General features: G+C 35.3%; 1 protein-coding gene across 1 annotated transcript in view; it reads right to left on the minus strand.

The window, feature by feature from the left end:
- Positions 1–21,221, minus strand: part of Cnbd1 (cyclic nucleotide binding domain containing 1) — a 285,819-nt gene that overhangs the window by 240,174 nt on the left and 24,424 nt on the right. The window contains exons 3-4 of the mRNA XM_048358771.1: positions 19,313–19,317; positions 14,279–14,383 (exon numbers count right to left, since the gene is read on the minus strand). Of these exons, the coding sequence (XP_048214728.1) occupies positions 14,279–14,383; positions 19,313–19,317 (110 nt within the window). The remainder of the gene's footprint in view (positions 1–14,278; positions 14,384–19,312; positions 19,318–21,221) is intronic.

Here is a 21,221-nt window from a genome sequence, read left to right on the forward strand (position 1 = left end):
AAAAGAAGCCAAGGACAGTGCTCAGGCCCTGAGTCCTGATCCCAGGACTGGCCAAAAAAAAAAAAAAAATTTCATATTAATGAATAATGCCCTTTCTTTATACCTTACAATTATTTTTCAGTTTTTATTATGGATGTTGTTTTCTATTAATGATTTACGAACATCTTAGAGATAACCTCCATACAATTATTGCTCTATAGTATATTACATACTTAGTTCCCCAAGACTTGTATGAATAAATATTCCTGTTAGGTTTAACATTATTATGTATGTATTCTTACTAAGATGTCATTGAAAACTAAAGGGAAAGGAATCTAACATGTGTTTCCAGAGATTTTTGGAAGTAGAATTTTAGTCTTCCTGTAAGATTATCTCCTTAGGAGCTATACAAAGCTAGCTGGAACACTAACATGTGTTTTATTATTACTTGTTTTCATACAGATTTATTAAAGATGTATGTATTTCTTTTTAAAAGAGAGTTTTAGATTTTCATGTAAAGCTCCCTGGAAATATAATGATTCTTGTGGGTTTCTGTAACTTGTTCTGCCTGTTGTTCTTCAACAATTTGTTCATGAGATTTTATATTGTAGTTTATCTTACTGATATATAAGATTTCATGATATATGTATGTACCACAAAGTATTTTTTTCATTTTGATAATTGGTATGCTAGGATTTTTTCACATGTTTGATATTTTTGTTGTTCCTCAATTTTTTCATGTTACTGGGTTTTTCTGTTTTAAGTTTTTTGAGTTAACATATTTTTAACATAAGAGGTTTCTTGTGTTATTTTCATACATATACACAGTGCACTTTGAACAAATTCACCACATCCACCATATTCACATTCTTCTCCCCCTTTTCCAATTAGCATTTGTTGAGTTTTATTATGTTGATAAATAAATGGGCCAATGTTTTTTGGATGCTAAGTATATTAGCAAATTATGCCTTTGTAAAAGTCCATACTTCAAAATATATCTTTCATAATTAACAATGGCTAGAAATTGATCATACTATAGATTAAAAAGAAAATGCCTCAACTGGATGTGGTTGTTCATGGCTGTAATCCTACCTATGTGAGAGGCTGAGATCAGGAAGATCAGGAGGATCACAAGATCCATTTCAACCAACAAAAGTTTGAGCATGGTGTGGATGCCGGTCAGCTCAGCTCCAAAAGGAAATATAAATTGACCATGGTCCAGGCTGGCCCAAGCAAAAAAATCATACCGTGGTGGTATGACTTAAGTGTAGACATCCTGCCTATCAAAGTATGAGTCTCTGAGTTCAAAATCCAGTATTGCCAAAACACGCTTCAATAATTTCAGGTTGTAAGTATTAATAACATAACAAATTTTCAAACATGCTCTTTCATACAATCCTCCCATATCATTGCAAAGAATAATTTTTTAGATAAATAAACTAAGTATCAAAGTAATGGTAAATTTATTAATGCAATACAGTTTTCCAATTACAAAACTAAAATTGAAACTCCAATCTGACTGCACAGAGGCCACTAAAACACAAACAAATTAAATGTAGAAAATATATAATACACATACATATGTATACATATATGTACATATATGTATGTACCTCAAAAATAGCTTTAGACCGCTTTTCTAATTCTTTCATTAACCTCTTATATTCTCAGTAAATATAAATTTTAATATGTAGTAATTTGAGCCAGAGTAATATAAGGGCACCTTAAGATGTTAACTATGAAATTTTCTCAAGTAAGTAAAATAATTATGAGTAAATTCCCATTCCCAGGATGTAAAATTTCAAGCTTTACCTATTCTAAACAAGAAGGCTGACACTGACATACATGTTGCCAAATATATCCAAAGTCAAAATCGAGGACTTCTCAAAGGGCAACTTCCATTATGAACATTTGACAGGAAACACTGGAATTCTGTCAGTTCTTTTTTTTTTTTTTTTAAGAAAAGAACATTTGAAGGTTAGACAGAAGCAAGCAATATATTTTCAGGTTTCTATTAATGTTTACAAAAAATCAAAGTCTCCTCTTTCTATTTAAAAAAGCAATAAAAATGATCAGTTTAAAATTAATGGTTGGAAAATGAACATCAGTGGTTCATGCTTATAAACCTAGCTACTCAGGACACTGAGATCTGAGGATTGTGGCTCAAAACCAGCATAGGCTAGAAAATCCATGACACTTTTATTTTCAATTAAACACACATAAAAAGGGCAGGAAAGGATGCCATGGTTCAAGTAGTAAAGGGCTACCTTTGAGCACAAAAGCTCAGGGACAGTGTCCAGGCCCTAAATTCACGTCCTACGACCAGTCACACATACAAAAATAAAAACAAAAAATTAACAGTTGGACTGGTATCTACTTTTTTTTAGGTTAAAGTAGTAATGCATTTATCAGAGCACATGACAAGTCATATGCACATGAAAGCCAAATGGTTTGGAGAAGATTATTAGATTTCTCTTCTAAAAACAAATTGAAAGAAGCTCAAGTTAAAATAAAAAGAACATAGGATATTCAAGGTACTTTTTAAAGTAATTTATTTATTGTCAAAGTGATGTACACAGGGGTTACAGTTTCATACATTCTTATCAAACTTGTTACCTCCTCATAGGGGAGCTCTATATTTAGCCTTTTTGTTTTTGTTTTTGTTTTTTGGCCAGTCCTGGGCCTTGGACTCAGAGCCTGAGCACTGTCCCTGACTTCTTCCCGCTCAATGCTACCACTCTGCCACTTGAGCCACAGCGCCGCTTCTGGCCGTTTTCTGTATATGTGGTGCTGGGGAATTGAACCTAGGGCCTCATGTATCCAAGGCAGGCACTCTTGCCACTAGGCTATATCCCCAGCCCCCTCTATATTTAGCCTTTTGAGGAACCTCTACACTGCTTTCCAGAGTGGTTGAACAGATTTACACTCTCACCAGCAGTATAGTAGGGTTCCCTTTTGGCCACATCCCCTCCAGTATCTATTGTTGTTAGTTTTCTTAATAATGGCCATTCTCACTGGGGGGCGGGGGGTAGAATCTCAATGTTGTTTTGATTTGAAAATTTTTTATGGCCAGTGATGTTGAGCACCTCTTCATGTGTCTATTGGCCATTCTCATTTCCTCTTCATAGAAGACTCTTTTTAGGTCTTTAGCCCATTTATTAAGGGCTGTTAAGGGCAGTTGTTTCTTTGAGTTTTTTGAGTTCTATGCATATTTTGGGTATGAGGCCCTTGTCTATGGTATGGCCAGTGAAGCTCTCCCAATTTTCAAGGTACTTAGAAAATAAGGATTAAATACCAGTTTCCATACTCACTCATGGCTTTACATCTTCCTGTTCACAATGCAATTCAAATAGCAAATTCTCAACCTCTAACTTGGGCATAAAGATGTTCATTATCTCCGTGACCTCAGCTCTCAGGTAGGAATTATTTTAATTTTTCCACCTTTGGCACAGTTGGCTTTTCCCTCCCATAGAACATTGCTGAGTTTGTCACATACCTGAGTGATTACAACTACATTATCTAACCTCTACTAGATTTGATTCATTTTCCTAAATTAGCTCTTTGTCAACTTTGTGGACTCACTTGGATAGCTTCCATTGAACTTTGTATCCAGCCCCATGTCCATAGACAGCCTTCCCTTGTACTCATGTTCCCTACCTATGCTTGCTATGAATTGCTGGTAAAAACAGAAAACATCGCCCTATGGATTTATTTATACTGTTACTGAAGAAGGATTTTTAATTTACTGAGAAGAATTAAATGCATAGAAAATGTAGCCTGTGAGTTTTCAGAATTTCCTTTCTTTGTTCTATTGTTATCTCCACAAGTAGACCTGGACACTATAGGGCTAATCTAAGTAATGAATGGTGAAAAGCCCTTTTTTTTTTTTTTTTTTTGGCCAGTCCTGGGCCTTGGACTCAGGGCCCGAGCACCGTCCCTGGCTTCTTCCAGCACAAGGCTAGCACTCTGCCACTTGAGCCACAGCGCCGCTTCTGGCCGTTTTCTGTATATGTGGTGCTGGGGAATCGAACCTAGGGCCTCGTGTATCCGAGGCAGGCACTCTTGCCACTAGGCTATATTCCCCAGCCCCGGAAAAGCTCTTTAATTTGAGTAAGTATAAGGGGCCAGTTAGGAACATAGTCAAATTTCTTGCTACAAATCATACATAATCTGAAAGAAGTGCCAAATTTTCAAATATATTTTTCAAGCCAAAAAAATACTACCAAAGAAACAAAAATGGGAATTTCTTCCTTAAATATATATGGTCTTTAGTGAATAGGATTTTATAGTCATATGTAAGTATTTATACTGCATATACATCTGAAATTAGAATTTCAGGATGTCTACCATCTATATTCTAACCAGAGACGTTACATTTGTTCCTTGCTGAACTACTAGCAAAGATTTCCTTGCAATGAAGAATAATGCTAGTGTTTACTGTCCCCTTAACTCTAGGTCTCATGAAAGTAACAAAACTCTAAGACCTCAACTGTTTCCCAGGATTGCATTCTGATATCAAAGCTATCATTCTGATACCTTTCTGGCTTTTTTCCTTAAATATACTCTTGATCCAGAAAATAAAACCAACTTTAGCCAGAAAATAAAGCCAATATCTTATATTTATTCAATAGCAACAAAATTAAAAGTAATCTCTCATAGTACTTATAACTGTAACAGAGTTTAACAAACTGAAGATTCCCTAAAGAGGTGTCAGAGTATGAGTCATACCATACACTTAAAATTGGCAGATCTTCTTTTTCTCAAGTATCTTCCTTACCACCTCAAGTACTCATGGTTTCCCCTTACTCACTACTTACCTCCCTTCCATTGTTTCATAGTTTGTTTTACTTCTTGTCTGCCTTTTTCTCTGCATGGCTTCACTCCTAGATTTTCCTACCAACTCCAAATTAGAATACCTCTACCAACCCAAATAATTGAAACCTATTAGCAACTATCTGTGGAATCACACAACTAAAATTGTCAGGAAGAAAGCAAAATAACAGTACCTTCTGTTGTAGTTATCATTATAACTGCATTTTTTAAAAGTTCAAACTTGAAATTTTCTTGTAATAGTCTACTTCAGTGCAAAAAAATCCTTTGTCTGTAGGTCATTTGTGCAAATGGCCATCTCCTCATTTTAATGCTGTCCTATACTATCTCAGATAGCATTTAACATCATAGGAAAAAAATTAATATTGGTCATAACAGGCAAGACCATGGCAGAAGCAATTAGATTTTAATTAACTTTCCTCTGCTTCCCTTTAGAGAATTTCCTAGCTCTCCAAAATGTTGCTCTCGAGAGCAGATATATAGTTGGTCCTTCATTTTTTCCCATTTTGCCTTTATTTTTTTCTCCCTTTGTCCTTCCTCCTTTTCTTTTGGCCACCTCTCATATACCTCCCCCCTTCTTACAGCCACCATACCCATCTTAATACCCAGGATACAGATCATCTTTACATTTTGAGAATTTTTACAACAAATTCTTGGCAACACTATGAAAATGGGCAATTAGAGTATGATTTAAAATTGTATTGGCAGCATTTGTGTAATCAACAATGTGAAGAATATGATAGGTGGGTAGTTCTCTTGATCTCCCATGCTCTTTCCCTTCTCTTGACCAACTTACTTTTCCTGAAACATGCCTTATCTGAGGTAGTTTTCTTGCTCTTCCAGTATGCCATTGGGATACAGCCTCCTCCACTTCCTGTGGCCAACCTCTGGTACTCACTAAGCATTTGTCAATACTGCCAAGCTCTCTGTGTAGTGTATCTTTCATAGCCATTACTTGATAGGTACATATTGTTTGAATGAATAAATAAATGCTAGGGAAAGAAACTGAGTCTGAACACACAAGTCCTCAATGCAACTTCACAAGCACATTTACATTTTTTTAAAATATCTATCTGAATCTATTTGCTTTAGATCTTCCATCACTTCATTTCTACATATTCATCAAGAGGACTGGCAATCCATTTAAACTACATAGGCACCACATCATATAATTTTAATGTTTTCAGAGGAACAATATACACAACAGGGAAGTTGCTCACTATTTAAACATAGATCAAAGCTACATGTGAACTGCTTTCACACTTAGAAGTAAAATTACCCTCAATAAAATTACTGGGATGTCAGCTTCCTTTGTCTAAAGTCCAAAGTTAAGCAGCAATTGTTTCCACGAAACCTGCTTTGACAGCTTTTAGAATGACTGGCAAGTTGGCTTTGACTGAGCATTTTTGACTTCTGAACCCATAAGAAAAATCCCTAACCGATGTCCTCCTATCAGGATGTCTTTGACTTTACAGGAAGCTTTAGCAGTGTGTGGCTGGGGACAGGGGTGCATACTGTACAAATGTTTTTGCTCTTCCTATTATTCTCTTCAAATTTATTATTGCTCTTCAAATTATTCTTCTAAAAGTTAAATAACACAAACTAAGAGAGGATAATTTTTACAAAATATTACCAGTGCCTAGGTAAGTTATAAATCTAGGAACTCTTGCCCCCAGCTACCTTTGCCTCTTTTCCTTAAATAATCCTATATTTAATTATTATAGAGTTTTTAATATAATTTATGCTGGTTGCACCTCATTAGAATATCTTAAGTAAAAACAACCAAAAATAATGGTAAAGTTTCATTTTGTGCATATTAAGTGCAACATGCAATCTGATGTGAAATTTTAACAAAGCTGGTACAGTTGTCAAACAGTATCCATGAGAGTTTGTTTGATGACCCCTTGAGACCAACAAAAAGTGCAATACTTATAAACTACATATTATACCTACATTACTTGTATACTAATATAGATGTGTGTATGTGTGTTATTCTGCATTGTTTAGGAAATAATGACAAGGAGAAAATCTTTAGCCAGGTAGTGTAGCTTATACCTAACTACTCAGAAGGCTGAGATTTCAGGATCACAGTTCAAAGGTAGACTGGGCAAGAAAGTCTGTGAGACTCTTATCTCCAATTAACCACCAAAATTAGTGGCTCAAGTGTTAGAGCACTAGTCTTGAACACAGGAGTACAAGGTCTGCTCCAAGGTCCTGAGTTCAAGATCTACTACCAGCATTTAAAAAAAAACACTTTTACTTATATATGTACAGTTTAGACACAATTTTCTATTTTCGATCCACGATTGCTTGAATCTCTGGAATTCATGAATATGCAACTCATTAAAATGGAGAGCCAGCTGTATTAATGATCAAAAGGCCATACCCATCTTTGTAATTTAATTGATATAAGTCCATAGATGAATGGATTAATAACACTTAATGTAGACTTAGTTTTCCACTAAAAACTTCCCTAATGGAAAAATTATCATTTGTGCCTAGTGGTACATGTCTGTAAAACCAGTCTTCAAAAGGCAGAGGGAAGTTGATCTGAATTTAACTCCAGGATGAGCTACATAAAAAGATACCTCAAAAAATGCAAAAGCGTGAAGATACCTTCATGGAAGAACATTTGCATACATGTGAGAGAACCTGGGTTTAATCCCCAGAAGCTCAGTGATCACTCAGCTATTTCTTTTCACATATTCTTAAAATATGAAATAGTGATGCTATATAACTTGTATTCCATTAACCAACAGCATAGAACTAGCAGGTTACATGTTAAATAAAAACATATCACAGGCTTATTCCAAGACCTTTAGATTCAGAATCTGCATTTTAATTTGCTCACTGAGAAGTGGGAAGAGTTGCACATACACTAAAGTCTGAAAAATACTGATCTTTCTGGAGTTTGTTGAAAGTGGGACTGCAAAATTAACTTTCTGTCACTGACTGCCAAATAATACTAACTCTGTAAATACTTAATAATTACCTCTTAAATAATAAATCCCTAGCATTAAACAATCAAAAGGCCATTTCCCTGGGGCCTTTTTTGTACAATGAATACCTAAGTAACAAAACCCATCCTAACTTAGGATGCAAATTAATAGGAAACACAGCAGTTTTGTTGTTGTTGTTGTTGTTGTTGTCAAGATGATGTACAGAGTGGTTACAGTTACTTAGGTAAGGTAGTATGTTTCTTGTCATACTTGTTAACCCCTTCCTCCCACCTTCCCTCCCCCCAACCCACCCCACCCCTGCTTTCATCATTTTATTTTTACCTTCCCAGTGATGGACATCGTCATTCTAATCTACAAAGCTTATGAACTCTATGAACATTAACAATAAAACAATTTCTTCCAGGTCAGGTGATATGTACATTTCTCTCCTTTTGTTTAGTATCATCTGTTCCCTTTGTATCATTTCTTCCCTTCTCCTAGTGCTCCTTAACTGCTTAGTTCGCGTTCACCAATGTTCCTTGCAGCTGTTGGTACCCCTCTTCTGTAATTTTTTCACCCACTTTCTGCTCATTCTGTGCTTTCCTCCCATCTTCTCTCAGATATGCACGCATATATACTATATGTGAGGTAAAGAATAAAGGTCCTCTAAATACTATAAGAGAAATTAAAGACAGGTCCTTTGTTTCCTTATCTTTGGAGTTCTTTTCAGTCTGTATATTATTTTAGGTACATATGAACTAGTGCTTGGGTCTTACTATTTGGTGCATTTCTCCCAAGATTGTCCTTTTTGGTCTCACTGTGTATTGGTATAATGGGTCCTGTTTGCTTTTTCATATCTCATTGCAAATTGATTCTAACACCTGTATATCAGGGAAACCATGCACCATTTGGCTTTCTGTTCTTGGCTCGTCTCACTCAACATGATTTGTTCTAGTGCTGTCCATTTCCCTGTGAGTGCCATTTTTTTTTGTAATGAATAGATGGGTTTCAGCCAATAATATGCTACTAAGTCAGGCAATCAAAAATAGTCAACTGATAGGATCACAAATGAAGCAATTGATTCATCACGACACGCCTTTCTATAATCAGTCAGGTGATTATTTTTCTTCTTAGTCTGCCCTGCTTACATTGTATGGTAAACTTTCTGGACCTCTTCTAATTTTGAGTACACTGACATATTAACGAGTTGTTCCTTTCTGAAGTACATTATTAAATTCAATTCGTCTGATGTTTTTCTTTTAACACACTAGAGAATTTGTGTTCCTAATCTTCCGTGGATCTTTCTAGATTACATTACAAACTAACCCTCCATTCATTTGTATTTTTCCATTTATATTGTTCTGTGTGATTGTATAGCAAGGATTAATTCTGCACAGGACCGAAGGGGATTGTTTTCACTCTAATTGACCTATGAAATTTTCTTTTTCAGAATCTTAAGTTTCCAATGACCTGTCTGTTGGGGGTGGGAAAAGTACTGGCAGAGTACCAGCTCACTGGGCCACAGGAGTTAGCTATCCTGAGAGATGTTTTATGGATGCTGGAGGGAGGAGCTTCTCTCACCTTCAGTCTGTCAGCTGAACTATTCCTGTGGCAGACCCCCCTGGTCCCTATCTCATTACATAGCTCAGTAATATTAAAGGAGAAATTACTATACTCTTCTGCTCCTGCATGTGCTGCTGCATCATCCTTCTGGATAATAGATTTCTGCTCTTCCTCTTAGGTCCTTAATTCCACTGGTATCAGGAACCAGTGATCATGGGACATTCTGGATCCCGTGCATGATAGATGCAGGCCAGTGCCAATGTCAGCTCCTTCTCTCTACCGTTATCCTCATTTTGAGCTGCATGTTGTGTGGAACTTAATACAAGCGTCATCTAGGAATATTTTTTTTTAGAAAATCGTGATCCTACCTGTAGACATCTAAATTGACCACCAGTCTAAATCTTTAATTTTTTTCTGGTACTGGGATTTGAACTCTGGGCTTGGCACTTGCTTGGATTATATAGTAGGGATTTGTGGCCTACCACTTCAACCATGTCTCAAGCCCAGAAAAGGAGCCTCTTTGGGACAAGGTAACAAACAGTACAAGAAATGTATCCAATGCCTAATGTATGGAACTGTAACCTCTCTGTACATCAGTTTGATAATAAAAATTTGAAAAAAAATAAAATAAAATCCAGCCAGAAAAAAAAAAATTTCAAGCTAAAAAATCTCAGACTTAGAACCTGTTCAAGCTGGCACCAGACATTCTGCCCCAAGAATTAAACTAGTTGTCTGTGGCCCTCTTTTGGAGGAGACAGGTATATTTTGAGTTTTTCAGGTCACATGAAGAAACTTCAGGTCATTCTAATTTCAAGCCTTTCCATGCTTTCAGAAATCAATTTGCAATTTCACATCATGTCTGTGTACTGTCTTCAGTGAGATGGAACAATAAAGCACTTTGTCCAGGACCTCAAAAAAAAAAAAAGGAGCCCCTTTGGAATAATTCTGTTATCCACACAAGTATTGTTACAAGGCTCTGGTGGCTCACCCTTGTAATCCTGGCTTCTCAGGAAGTTGAGACCTGGAGGATAGAGATTTGAAGCGAACCTAGGCAGAAAACTGCCTAGGACTTAATTGCCAATTAATGAACAAAAGACTTGGGCTAGAAACATGGCTCAAGTGGTAGAACAGTAGCTGTGAGCAAGAAATCTAAACTAGCAAAAGGCCCAAAGCCACAGTTTTGAAAAAGAAAAGAAACCAAAAAACTATTGTTGTCTGTAACAAGAACTCATAATAATAATGTAAGAATTTGTATAACCTAAAAACTTTCAATGCAAAACACTGAAGTAGAATATAATATTGTTCTCTTTTTCTGAGTAAATCTGAGTGAAGGGGAAAGTAAAAGTAAGTGAGATAGTCAATCTACATATGCACGTGTGAAATCCTTGGGGAAAAGCCTCTGGATAATTAGCACACATTCAAAGTAATGGTAACAGAAATATACAACAGATCCTATCCAAGCTGTAGGTACTATTTGAAATAGAGAGGCCAGGAGTCAAAGGCTGGGGAAAGGCTGAACTCTAGATGGATCTCCATGGCTGCTGCTTTATTTGATTTCCTATGTCCTTGAGATAGAAGAATAGATTTGCCTTATAAATGGCCCACAAATAAAACAAATCTTGAATAATCAATCCTCTGTATCAGATATATGGTTTGAAAATATTTGTTCCCAGGACCTTGTCTGTGTTTTCATTTACTTACTGTATTGTTTCCTGAGCTCTGCCAGAAGCTTTCTGGTTGGGTGTCATTGCATTTGCCTATTTTGCTTTTGTGGCCTGTGATTTACAGTATGTATCCAAAATGTGTAATGAAATTTGACTTCAACTTTACTAAAAATGTTTTCAGATTTGAGTCATTGTTACTGTTGAACTACTAAAATAATTGAATATTTTTCCTTTAAATTCTGATATTAGTGTATTCCATCATATGATGTTTGTGAAAAATCATCCCACTCTAATTTGTCCTTATGTATGTATGTATGTAGGTATGTATGTATGTATGTATGTATTTTTCGACCCTGGGGCTTTAACTCAGTGCCTGGGAACTGTCCTTGAGCCTCTTTGTGCTTAAGACTAATGCCCTACCACTTGAGCTATGGCACCACTTCCTTTAATTCTTTAATGTATTGCTCTATCATTATTCTTTTTTATTGTAAAGTTGATGTACAGAGGGGTTACAGTTACGTAAGGTGATAAGTACATTTCTTGTTGAACATAGTTACCCCGTCCCTCATTTTCTTCCAGTTTTCCTTCCCCTCAACTCCTCCCCCCATTGTAAAATTCACTTCCAACATAGTTCATTTTAATTTCTTTTGTTTAAACTTCTGTTGACAGTGGGTCTTCAAGAAACTTTCTTAATCTAAATTTAGTTGTCCATTTACCATTTTTCCCAAAGTAACCTAATTTTCTCCTGAAATTCTTCAGTGTGCCATCTTATTTTTATCCCAAATGCTCCACTTAGTGACAATAATACTCCTCATTCTATACATGTCCTTGTGATCCACAACTGACACATTGGGCCATAGTGACAATCCAGGGTCATGACTTCATACAAGAAGAGATTCCATTGAGCTATGTTAAGAGATCACTTCTCTCCTCAACTAAATCTTAATAAATGAATGCAATCTGTCCAGATTTACCACCTGAAGTACAAAGCTGAAACCAACCCTGCTACAGTTAAAAAGAAACGTGGGGGAGACTGAGTCTTCAAGTCATTATTTAAATCTAAAATTAGCTCTACTCCCAGGAATTTCAGAAACATGATCTTTAAAATTTCCTGGCTTTTTTTAAGCTAATTTGGTGAGCTTTGCAGGCTCATAAATAAATCTGTTGATATACTACACTCCCAAGTCTTTATCACCTCGTTCTTCATTTTCATACATGAGCCACAATTTGGTTATTAATATTAGTTTGATGCCTCAAACCTTTTCCTTAAAATTAGTTGATCATATTCCATTACCAAAGGTATTAAAAACAAACTGCTAGTATGCTTTTCTGTAGTTGACAGTGCTGATAGCTTAATAAAGAAATAAAGCAATTTAAACATCTCAATATCTATATTCTACTGACAGACCTAAATTTACAGGGCTCATTCTAGTAAACAAGACCATGCCATGTGAAACCATAGCTTATTTGTTGTTGATGATCCTCTTGTATCCCCTGCCTGTGGTTGTCCCTGTGCTATCACTGTATCTCATCTGAGTACCCTAGATACAGTATTAGAACTAGGGAAAGGAAAGTGAATATCAAAAATGAGAGACAAAGAATAAATAAAGCAAATGACTCCAAAAACAATAGTTACAAAACCATTTTGTGTAAACCAACTGAACAACTCATGGGGGGAAAGGAAAAGGGGGAGGGAAGGAGGAGAGAGGAGGTAACAAATTGTACAAGAAATGTACCTACTGCCTTACGTATGAAACTGTAACCCCTCTGTACATCACTTTGACAATAAATAAGTAATTATTCAGAAAAAAGAATATAATTTGAGTATACTTGGAATCTAATAATTCAAATGTTTTTGTTTTAGGTAGTCCTTCAGAGTGGTGTTAATTTAAAAAAATCACACTAGAAATGTATGATCATTCCAGGCAGTCTAATTCTCTAGGAACATAATTTGATTTTGACAGTAGATAAAGTCTACAATATATTTGTATCTCTGTTTTGCATGAGGATTTTCATTAATTTAATAGAATTATACTTGAAAAGGCAGAACAAGTCCATTTTCTGAGGCTGTTCCCAGTTAAATAGTATAATACATTCTACATAATACTTCTCCATGGTAATCAATTAAAATAAGGTTTCAGATAATCAAACAGGTTGTTGTATCCCATGGTGACTTTATTCAACCCCTGGGAACATATTTGTTAACACAATTTTGTTTTCAGTTTTTATCTTTCTATTGTTGATATAAATAATTTCAAACATGTTTTGATCAACTCCCTTTATAAAGCTAGTGAATAGTTTTCTCATGTAGTAATAGAAACATATTAAATACTTTCAATTATGTATCAGTCCCTCTGCTAAGACTGAGAAATATAAAGAGTTCTAAATATGCAGGTAAAATAAATTATTATGTATATAGCAGTAGGAGTTATACAGGGTACAATCAGAGGGTGAGGAAGTGGGTTTATGGAGAGAGAACAGATAGCTTCCACTAGAATATTATAGATTTGGTCATTTATTTACCCACTATAAGATATACAGACAGAATTATTTTAGGGATGTTGTCCAAGGAGAAAGGAAACCTTTTTCTCTCTGATCCTGTGCTGATGTGAGAGCCTTATAATTTCACTGAGACATAATAATTTGAGAGGAGCAGCATTACAGTAAAAGCTGGTACCCCATCCTCAATCACTAGAGGAGCACAGTCACACCAAAGTAGCTTTGTTCTTTATATACATATATATGTACATATACATATATATAATATTATATCCATCCTTAATGTGTATGTGTGTGTGAACTAAAGGAGCCCACTCAAATGGACTTTTCAAATGCTTTAAGTTGCTTTGTGACTGTCATTCATTCACTGGTACATAATATACATCCGCATGACCACCACTCACAAACAAGTTAACCATTGTCAAGGGAAAGGGTTCTCATGAATGTTGTAATATATTATCACTCCTTTCCTAAACACTATCATTCACTGATAAAAGGAAACCATTCTTTAATGAAAAGTTCTTTAATAGCCATGAACAGATATTTTACAAGAATATCAAGCTACTCCTACCTTCTTTACCTGTTTCCATAACTGTTTCCCAGTACGAAATACTGGTAATAAACCAAATTTTTTTGTTCGTTCAGTTCCACTTGTGAATACATGTTCAGTCTCACTATTCACAAAACTCTCTCCCTTACATATAGACACACATACATAAACACCCACACCATAAACATACATGCATACATACCATGCACACATACAAACACACAGAGAACACTTTCAAAAAAAGACATTATTACCTTTGTTTCTCCATTATTAAAATTTTAGGCAATCTGGGGGGTTTTTGCAGGAATATTTTGGGATATTTCTTGATAAACTCATTGTGAGCATTGGAAGGACTCCGGCTTTAGAAAGAAAAAGCAGTGAGAGAAAGAGAAAAAAGGAATTATAAATATTATATGACAATCACTTTCAAAGAAAACATTTTAGCTTGATATGTACAAATTCTATATCATTATTATTGAGCTAAGCCTTACGGCTTTTATTTTTGTAATTGATTAAAGCTGTTACAAAATAAAACACAAAATAATAGTCCCTTCAAAACGATTCACAAATAGCTTATATACATTACTAAAAATATATTTATCTGAACCTCTGCAATGATTTGTGGAAAGTCTCATGCCCTATTTTTGTAAACCATAATTCAAAAAGAATTAAGTAAAAACATCAGCATTTCCTAGGTCCCAAGATATATGGAAATAACTCAGGATGTATTTGGTAAGTAAAAATGTCTACATTTTTGTCCCACTGCATCATAAACTCCAATAGTAGTACCTGAATGGATTCTCTATTTTAAGAATTATCCTCTGAACAATTTTTCTACCTATCCAGCTATTAATCCACTGCAAATATGAAATGCCAATAAATTACTTTTTTTCTAGAAACTCCTACTCATTCAATTTTCAACTGACAAGTACTGTGCAATCCTGGTCAGTTTTTCAAATGTTAAGTATTCATCTTGACAGCTTATTTCAATAATTAACAAAAATGATCATGCTTCAAGATGAACTCTGACAGTCAACACTTGCCTCATGATACTGAATGAAAAAATCAAGAGGAGACCTTTTCTTTTCTTTTTTTTTTTTTTTTTTTTTGCCAGTCCTGGCCTTGGACTCAGGGCCTGAGCACTGTCCCTGGCTTCTTTTTGCTCAAGGCCAGCACTCTGCCACTTGAGCCACAGCGCCACTTCTGGCCATTTTTTATTTATGTGGTGCTGGGGAATCAAACCCAGGGCTTCATGCATACGAGGCAAGCACTCTTGCCACTAGGCCATATTCCCAGCCCTTTTCTTATTTTATTGTCAGTAAAAATAATAACAGAATCAAAAGTATTTATAATTGCTTCTTTTTCTCTTTGATAAATTTCCTGAAGCACCACATTCATACTTTATATGCAATAAGTGCTACACCTTTTAAGAATCTTTCTTAACATATCTTAATTGGCCCAATCAATATAATTTAGACATGATTGAATACAATGATGGATTATTTTATTTTATTACTATAGGGATATATTAATCAGGTATCTAATTTTGGAATGCAGGCTGTAGCTCAGTGGTATAGTACTTGCCTAGCATGTGCAAGGCTCTGAGTTCAATTCCCCATTCTCCGTGCTGATTTTCATTTGTTTGTTTATTTTTCTTGCTTGTTATTCTGACCATTCATTTCAATAGAGACTTTACAAAGGTCTTTTTCCTTCTGTTTGGAAGTAAACCCTATGGCTTTTTACATATGTACCTGATTTTATGAAGAAATTTTTTGTCTTTTGTCTTTTGTTTTTTGGTTGGTTGATTGGTTGGCTGGTTTCTGTGGTAATGGAGTTGAACTCAAGGTTTGTGTGCTTGCTAGGCAGACACTTTAGCACTAGAGCCATACTCCTAGCTCCTGGCTATATTCCAAGCTTGGATTTGTTTCATTACATTTTAATGCTAATCTACATGAAAAGAAACTGCAATTTTAACCATTAGCCTAATCTTATAACTGGGAAATTGGAGGATTCACAGTGCAGATGAAAGTGTTTATTGTTGCTGTTGATTCAACAGTCCCCATCTCTGAAAGAGTGGGTGCTAAGCTAAGGTGATTGTCCTTGGAGACACCTAATAAAAGAGATGCTAAGGAATGGAGTCTAACTCTATGTCTGGGAAGAAAAAGACACAATTTAGGGGAACTTAGAGGATCTTTTGAAATAGACATAAATGCCAATAAAAATTACAAATGGGGAAAAAGTAAAAAAATTAATATGCAAATTCAATCTGTCTTGACTTCAAGACAAGGTTCTTTCATCCCTTAGAGGTAGGTAAAAGCTAAGAGAAGAGGCAGGAAGTAAGGACGCATGTCACGTAAATAGGGAAAACTCCAAACACATTAATTGATACTTCTTTCTCTGATCTAGGAAGGGTACTTGACATATTCATGCTGAGTGGTGAACATGAGAAGGGAAGAGGGATGAATGCTGCTGAAAAAAATATTTCCACTTGAAATTCTCAGTGTCCCCTTCTAGTTGCACAGGAGCAAGATGGCTCTGGAAGTCACACAATAAAGACGAAGAAGCAGACATTTGAGAGAAGCCAAAAATCTTAAACCAGAAACAACCTGCTAATCAAAAATATATCTTTATGGTGTGATACAAAAAAGTAACAAACTATTAAGTCATTAAGATTTAGGGTTTATCTACAGTAGCTGGAAATATCTTCACACAATATTTCTTTTACATTGCATTCCATGCTACGCAGCTCTGAGAACATAACAAAATCTTAATAAAATATTACTTAATTATATTTAAGTGTTTGCCTTGAGGCAGTCCACGTTCTTTATTTTAAATTAATCAAACCATAAAAGTTTAATCTATTCAATTTCCTACACACTTTTTTCTACCTGAATTTGCCTCACAAATACTGTGACAGTACACACACTTAGCTGATGGAAATTGAAGGAAATATGATAGGTTTTCTTTCACAATAAATAAAATATGTGCAATTTCTTCTGAATTAAGATGACTCTTTTTACATAGATATCTCTGTAACGGATTTCATCTCAACAGGGTATAGTATGACTTACTTACAGGGTATAGTATGACTTAACTGAAAATACCCTGTAAGAATGGCAATAGCAATGTATTTAACATTAAACCCTCTACCTAGTGGAGCTCATTCAAACAGTATTCTTTTCAAATGATGCCATTGCAGTGTCATTGCAGATAGTCTTTCTACTTCAAATTGTATGAAAACAGTCTCTACTGATTAATTTGATCACCTTCCTTATGGATAAAACGTATTATTGAATAACTTTATAGCTTCAAAATCATACTTTTTTCAGGACGCATGCACTACAGCACTGTTAAACATAAATGTTAATGTTAACCTTTCACTTTCATAAAATTCCTCAAGAAACTTTAAAGATGCATTTCTGAAAAGCCAACTGAAAATACATGACTTAAAGACCAAATGTAAACATTCTTTAGAGATATTGATCTGTCATACTATTCTCTGAAATAATTGAAAGTCTACCTGCCTAGAAAATCAATATTGGATTTGTGTATAAAACTCAAACAATGGTTTGAACTTACACACATATTTAAACACCTCATGTATCTGTTGTTGTTGTTTTTTTAATTTAGCAGAGCTGAGTACCAAATTCAAAGCCTTTCACTTGCCAAGCAAGGGCTCATTCACTGAGCTAAATCCCTGGCTCCAAATCTCATGTATGTACTTGTCTCTAAAAAAGCATTTGCTGTCTTGTAGACTAGAAAAAAAAATGAATGCAAAGTTTCTGACATATTTCATACATATTGTATGTAAATACATAAAATAATAAGTATTGATATACATTTAAGAATATATAGCATCTAGTAACCAAGATAAGTAAAAATATTTACTACTTCTTATCCTCCCCTACAACTACTCAGTCCTTCTGCATCTCTCACATCTAGTAATCACATATTTGTTTGCTTTCTCTGCATATTTTCAGTGATTTTTGTCATTTTATCGCATTTGAAATAGTATTTTCACATGATTAGCTCTCTAGATAATACCAAAGAGTACTTTAAATCTGCCTGCTTTACTAACATAAACAACACCAATTAATCACATATGAATAATTTTGTAAACATCAAAAAATATTCATTTACTAAATATTAAAATGATATTCAAGAAATGTCAAGAAATTGGAAAAATCCTTGCTTTAATATGCCAAGGATAAGCTTTTACTTTGATTGATTTTCTCAGATTGTTAGTAACACAGAAATTCTAGAGAAAAATAATCCCAGATGAATTTCTAGCAAATATTGATATGCATAAACTTAACCAAGAAGACTTAACCCTGCTAAACAGACCCATGTGAAGTAATAAAATAGAAGCAGAAATAAGAGATCTCCCATCCAAGAAAAGCCCAGGTCCAGATGTATTCACAGCATTATTCTCTAAACCCTTCAAAGCAAAACTCATACCAGGACTCCTCAAACTCTTCAATGAAATTGAAATGAAAGATTGCTACCAATCACATTCTATGAAACCAGTATAACCCTTATCCCAAAACTAGTCAGAGACTCATCAAAGAAAGAGAAATATGGACCATTTCTTCAATGACGATTGATGCAAAACTTCTCAACAAAATTCCGGCCAATTGACTTCAACAAGTCATCAAAAAAATTACACACTATAATCAAACCAGATTCATTCCAGGAAAGCAAAGCTGGTTCAATATACACAAGTCAATTAACATTCACATCAATAGGAGCAAGAACAAGAATCACATGATCATATTTTTAATTCTTTTTTTTAATTTTTATTGTCAAACTGATGTTCAGAGAGGATACATTTTTGTATATTAGGTATTGGAAATATTTTTTGTACTGTTTGTTACCCCTTCCCTTATTCCCCCTCCCACCACTCCCTTTCCCTTTCCCGCCATGAGTTGTTCAGTTGAAAACATCAAACAGTTTTGCAAGTATTGCTTTTGTAGTCGTTTCTCTTTTTACCCTGTGTCTCTCGATTTTGGTATTCCCTTTCAGTTTCCTACTTCTAATACCAGTATACACGGTTTCCAATGTACTCAGATAAGATACAGAGATAGTGCAGGTACAACCACAAGAAGGGGATACAATAGGATTATCAATAATAGATGCTACGGATTCACATGGGATGTTGAAAGTAATTACAGCAGTGATATGACAGTCGTTTCCATAACACGGAGTTCATTTCACTTAGCATCATGTTATGCATTCATTGGGGCATAGCTATTAGGCTCTTCTGATCCTCGGCTTTGACTAGCCTAAACCTGTGCTAATTATTCCCTATGAGAAAAACCATAGAGTCCATGTTTTTTGGGTCTGGCTCACGTCATTTAGTGTAATTTTTTCCAAGTCTTTCCATATTCTTACGAATGGGGCAATGTCATTCTTTCTAATGAAGGCATAAAATTCCATTGTGTATATGTACCACTTTTTCCTGATCCATTTGTCTACTAAGGGGCATATGGGTAGGTTCCATTTTCCAGCTATGACAAATTGTGCTGAGATGAACATTGTTGTGCTGGTGTGTGTTCTTGTTTGTGGTCTTTGGGTAGATGCCTAAAAGTGGAGCTGCTGGGTCATAGGGTAGCTCTATGTTTAGCCTTCTGAGGAATCTGCATATTGCTTTCCAGAGTGGCTGAACCAGTTTACATTCCCACCAACAATGAAGTAGGGTTCCCTTTTAACCACATCCTCTCCAACATCTGTTAGTGTGAGTTTTCTTGATATAGGACATTCTTACTGGGGTGAGATGGAATCTCAGTGTAGTTTCGATTTGCATTTCTTTTATGGCCAGTGATGTAGAGCACTTTTCATATGTCTCTTGGCCATACTCATGTCCTCATCAGAGAAGACTCTTTTTAAGTATTTAGTTCACTTGTTGAGGGTGCCATTGGTTCTTTGCAGTTTTGTTTTGGAGGAATGATTTTTTTTTAGTTCTGCATATATTTTAGACATGAGGCCTTTGTTCGTTGTATGGCCGGTAAAGACCTTTTCCCAATCTGTGGGCTTTCTGTTTATCTTGAGAGCTATGTCCTTTGCCCTGCAGAAGCTCTGCAGTTTGATGCAGTCCCATTTGTCCATCCTTTCTTTGATTTGTAGCATTTCTGGGTCTTTGTTAAGGAAGTTCCGTCCTGTGCCAAGGAGCCAAAGTGTTTCTCCTACCTTTAGTGTTCTCCTTCCTTTAGTGTTTTCAGGGTATCTGTTTTGATTTCGAGGTCTTTGATCCATTTGGAATTGATTTTGGTGCAGGGTGATATATAAGGAACTAGTTTTAGTTTGTTGCATATGTTGAACCAGTTTTGCCAGCACCATTTCTTAAAGAGACTATCTTTCTTCCAGACTATTTTTTTAGCTCCTTTATCAAAGATTAAGTAGGCATAGTTCTGTGGGTTCATTTCTGGGCCTTCAATTCTGTTCAATTGGTCTTCAGGCCTGTTCGAGTGCTAATACCAAGCTGTTTTTATTACTATAGAAGTATAATACAGCTTGAAGTTTGGTATTGTAATTCCTCCAGCACTGTTCCTTCTGCCTAGGTTTATTTTTGCTATTCTGGGTCTTTTATTGTTCCATATGAATTTCTGGATTGCTTCCTCTATTTCATTAAAAAATGGTGTTGGGATATTAATGGGTATTGCATTGAATTTGTAGATAGCCTTTGGCAATATTGCCTTTTTGATTATATTAATCCTCCCAATCCAGGAGAATGGGAGGTTTTTCCATTTTCTTATTTCTGCCTTAATTTTGTTTTTCATGTTTTTAACGTTCTCATCATAGAGGTCTTTCACTTCTTTGGTTAAGGTTATTCCTAGGTATTTTATGTTTTTTGAGGCTATTGCAAAAGGAGTTGCTTTCCTGATTGTAGCCTCGGCATTCAGGTCATTAGCATATAGAAAGGCCATTGATTTGTGAGGTTTATTTTATATCCTGCAATTTTGCCAAAGTTTTGGATCAGCTCTAGTAGCTTGGGAGTAGTCTCTATGGGTTTTTTTAGGTATAGGATCATGTCATCTGCGAAGAGAGAAAGTTTAACTTCATCTTTTCCTATTTGGATCCCCTTTATATTTTCTTCGTGCCTAATTGCTCTGGCTAGAAATTCTAGTAATATGTTGAAGAGAAAGGGAGAGAGCAGACATCCCTGTCTTGCTCCTGATTTTAAAGGGAATGGTTTAGCTT

This window comes from Perognathus longimembris, chromosome 12 (assembly GCF_023159225.1).
Source record: "Perognathus longimembris pacificus isolate PPM17 chromosome 12, ASM2315922v1, whole genome shotgun sequence".
Lineage (NCBI taxonomy): Eukaryota > Metazoa > Chordata > Mammalia > Rodentia > Heteromyidae > Perognathus > Perognathus longimembris.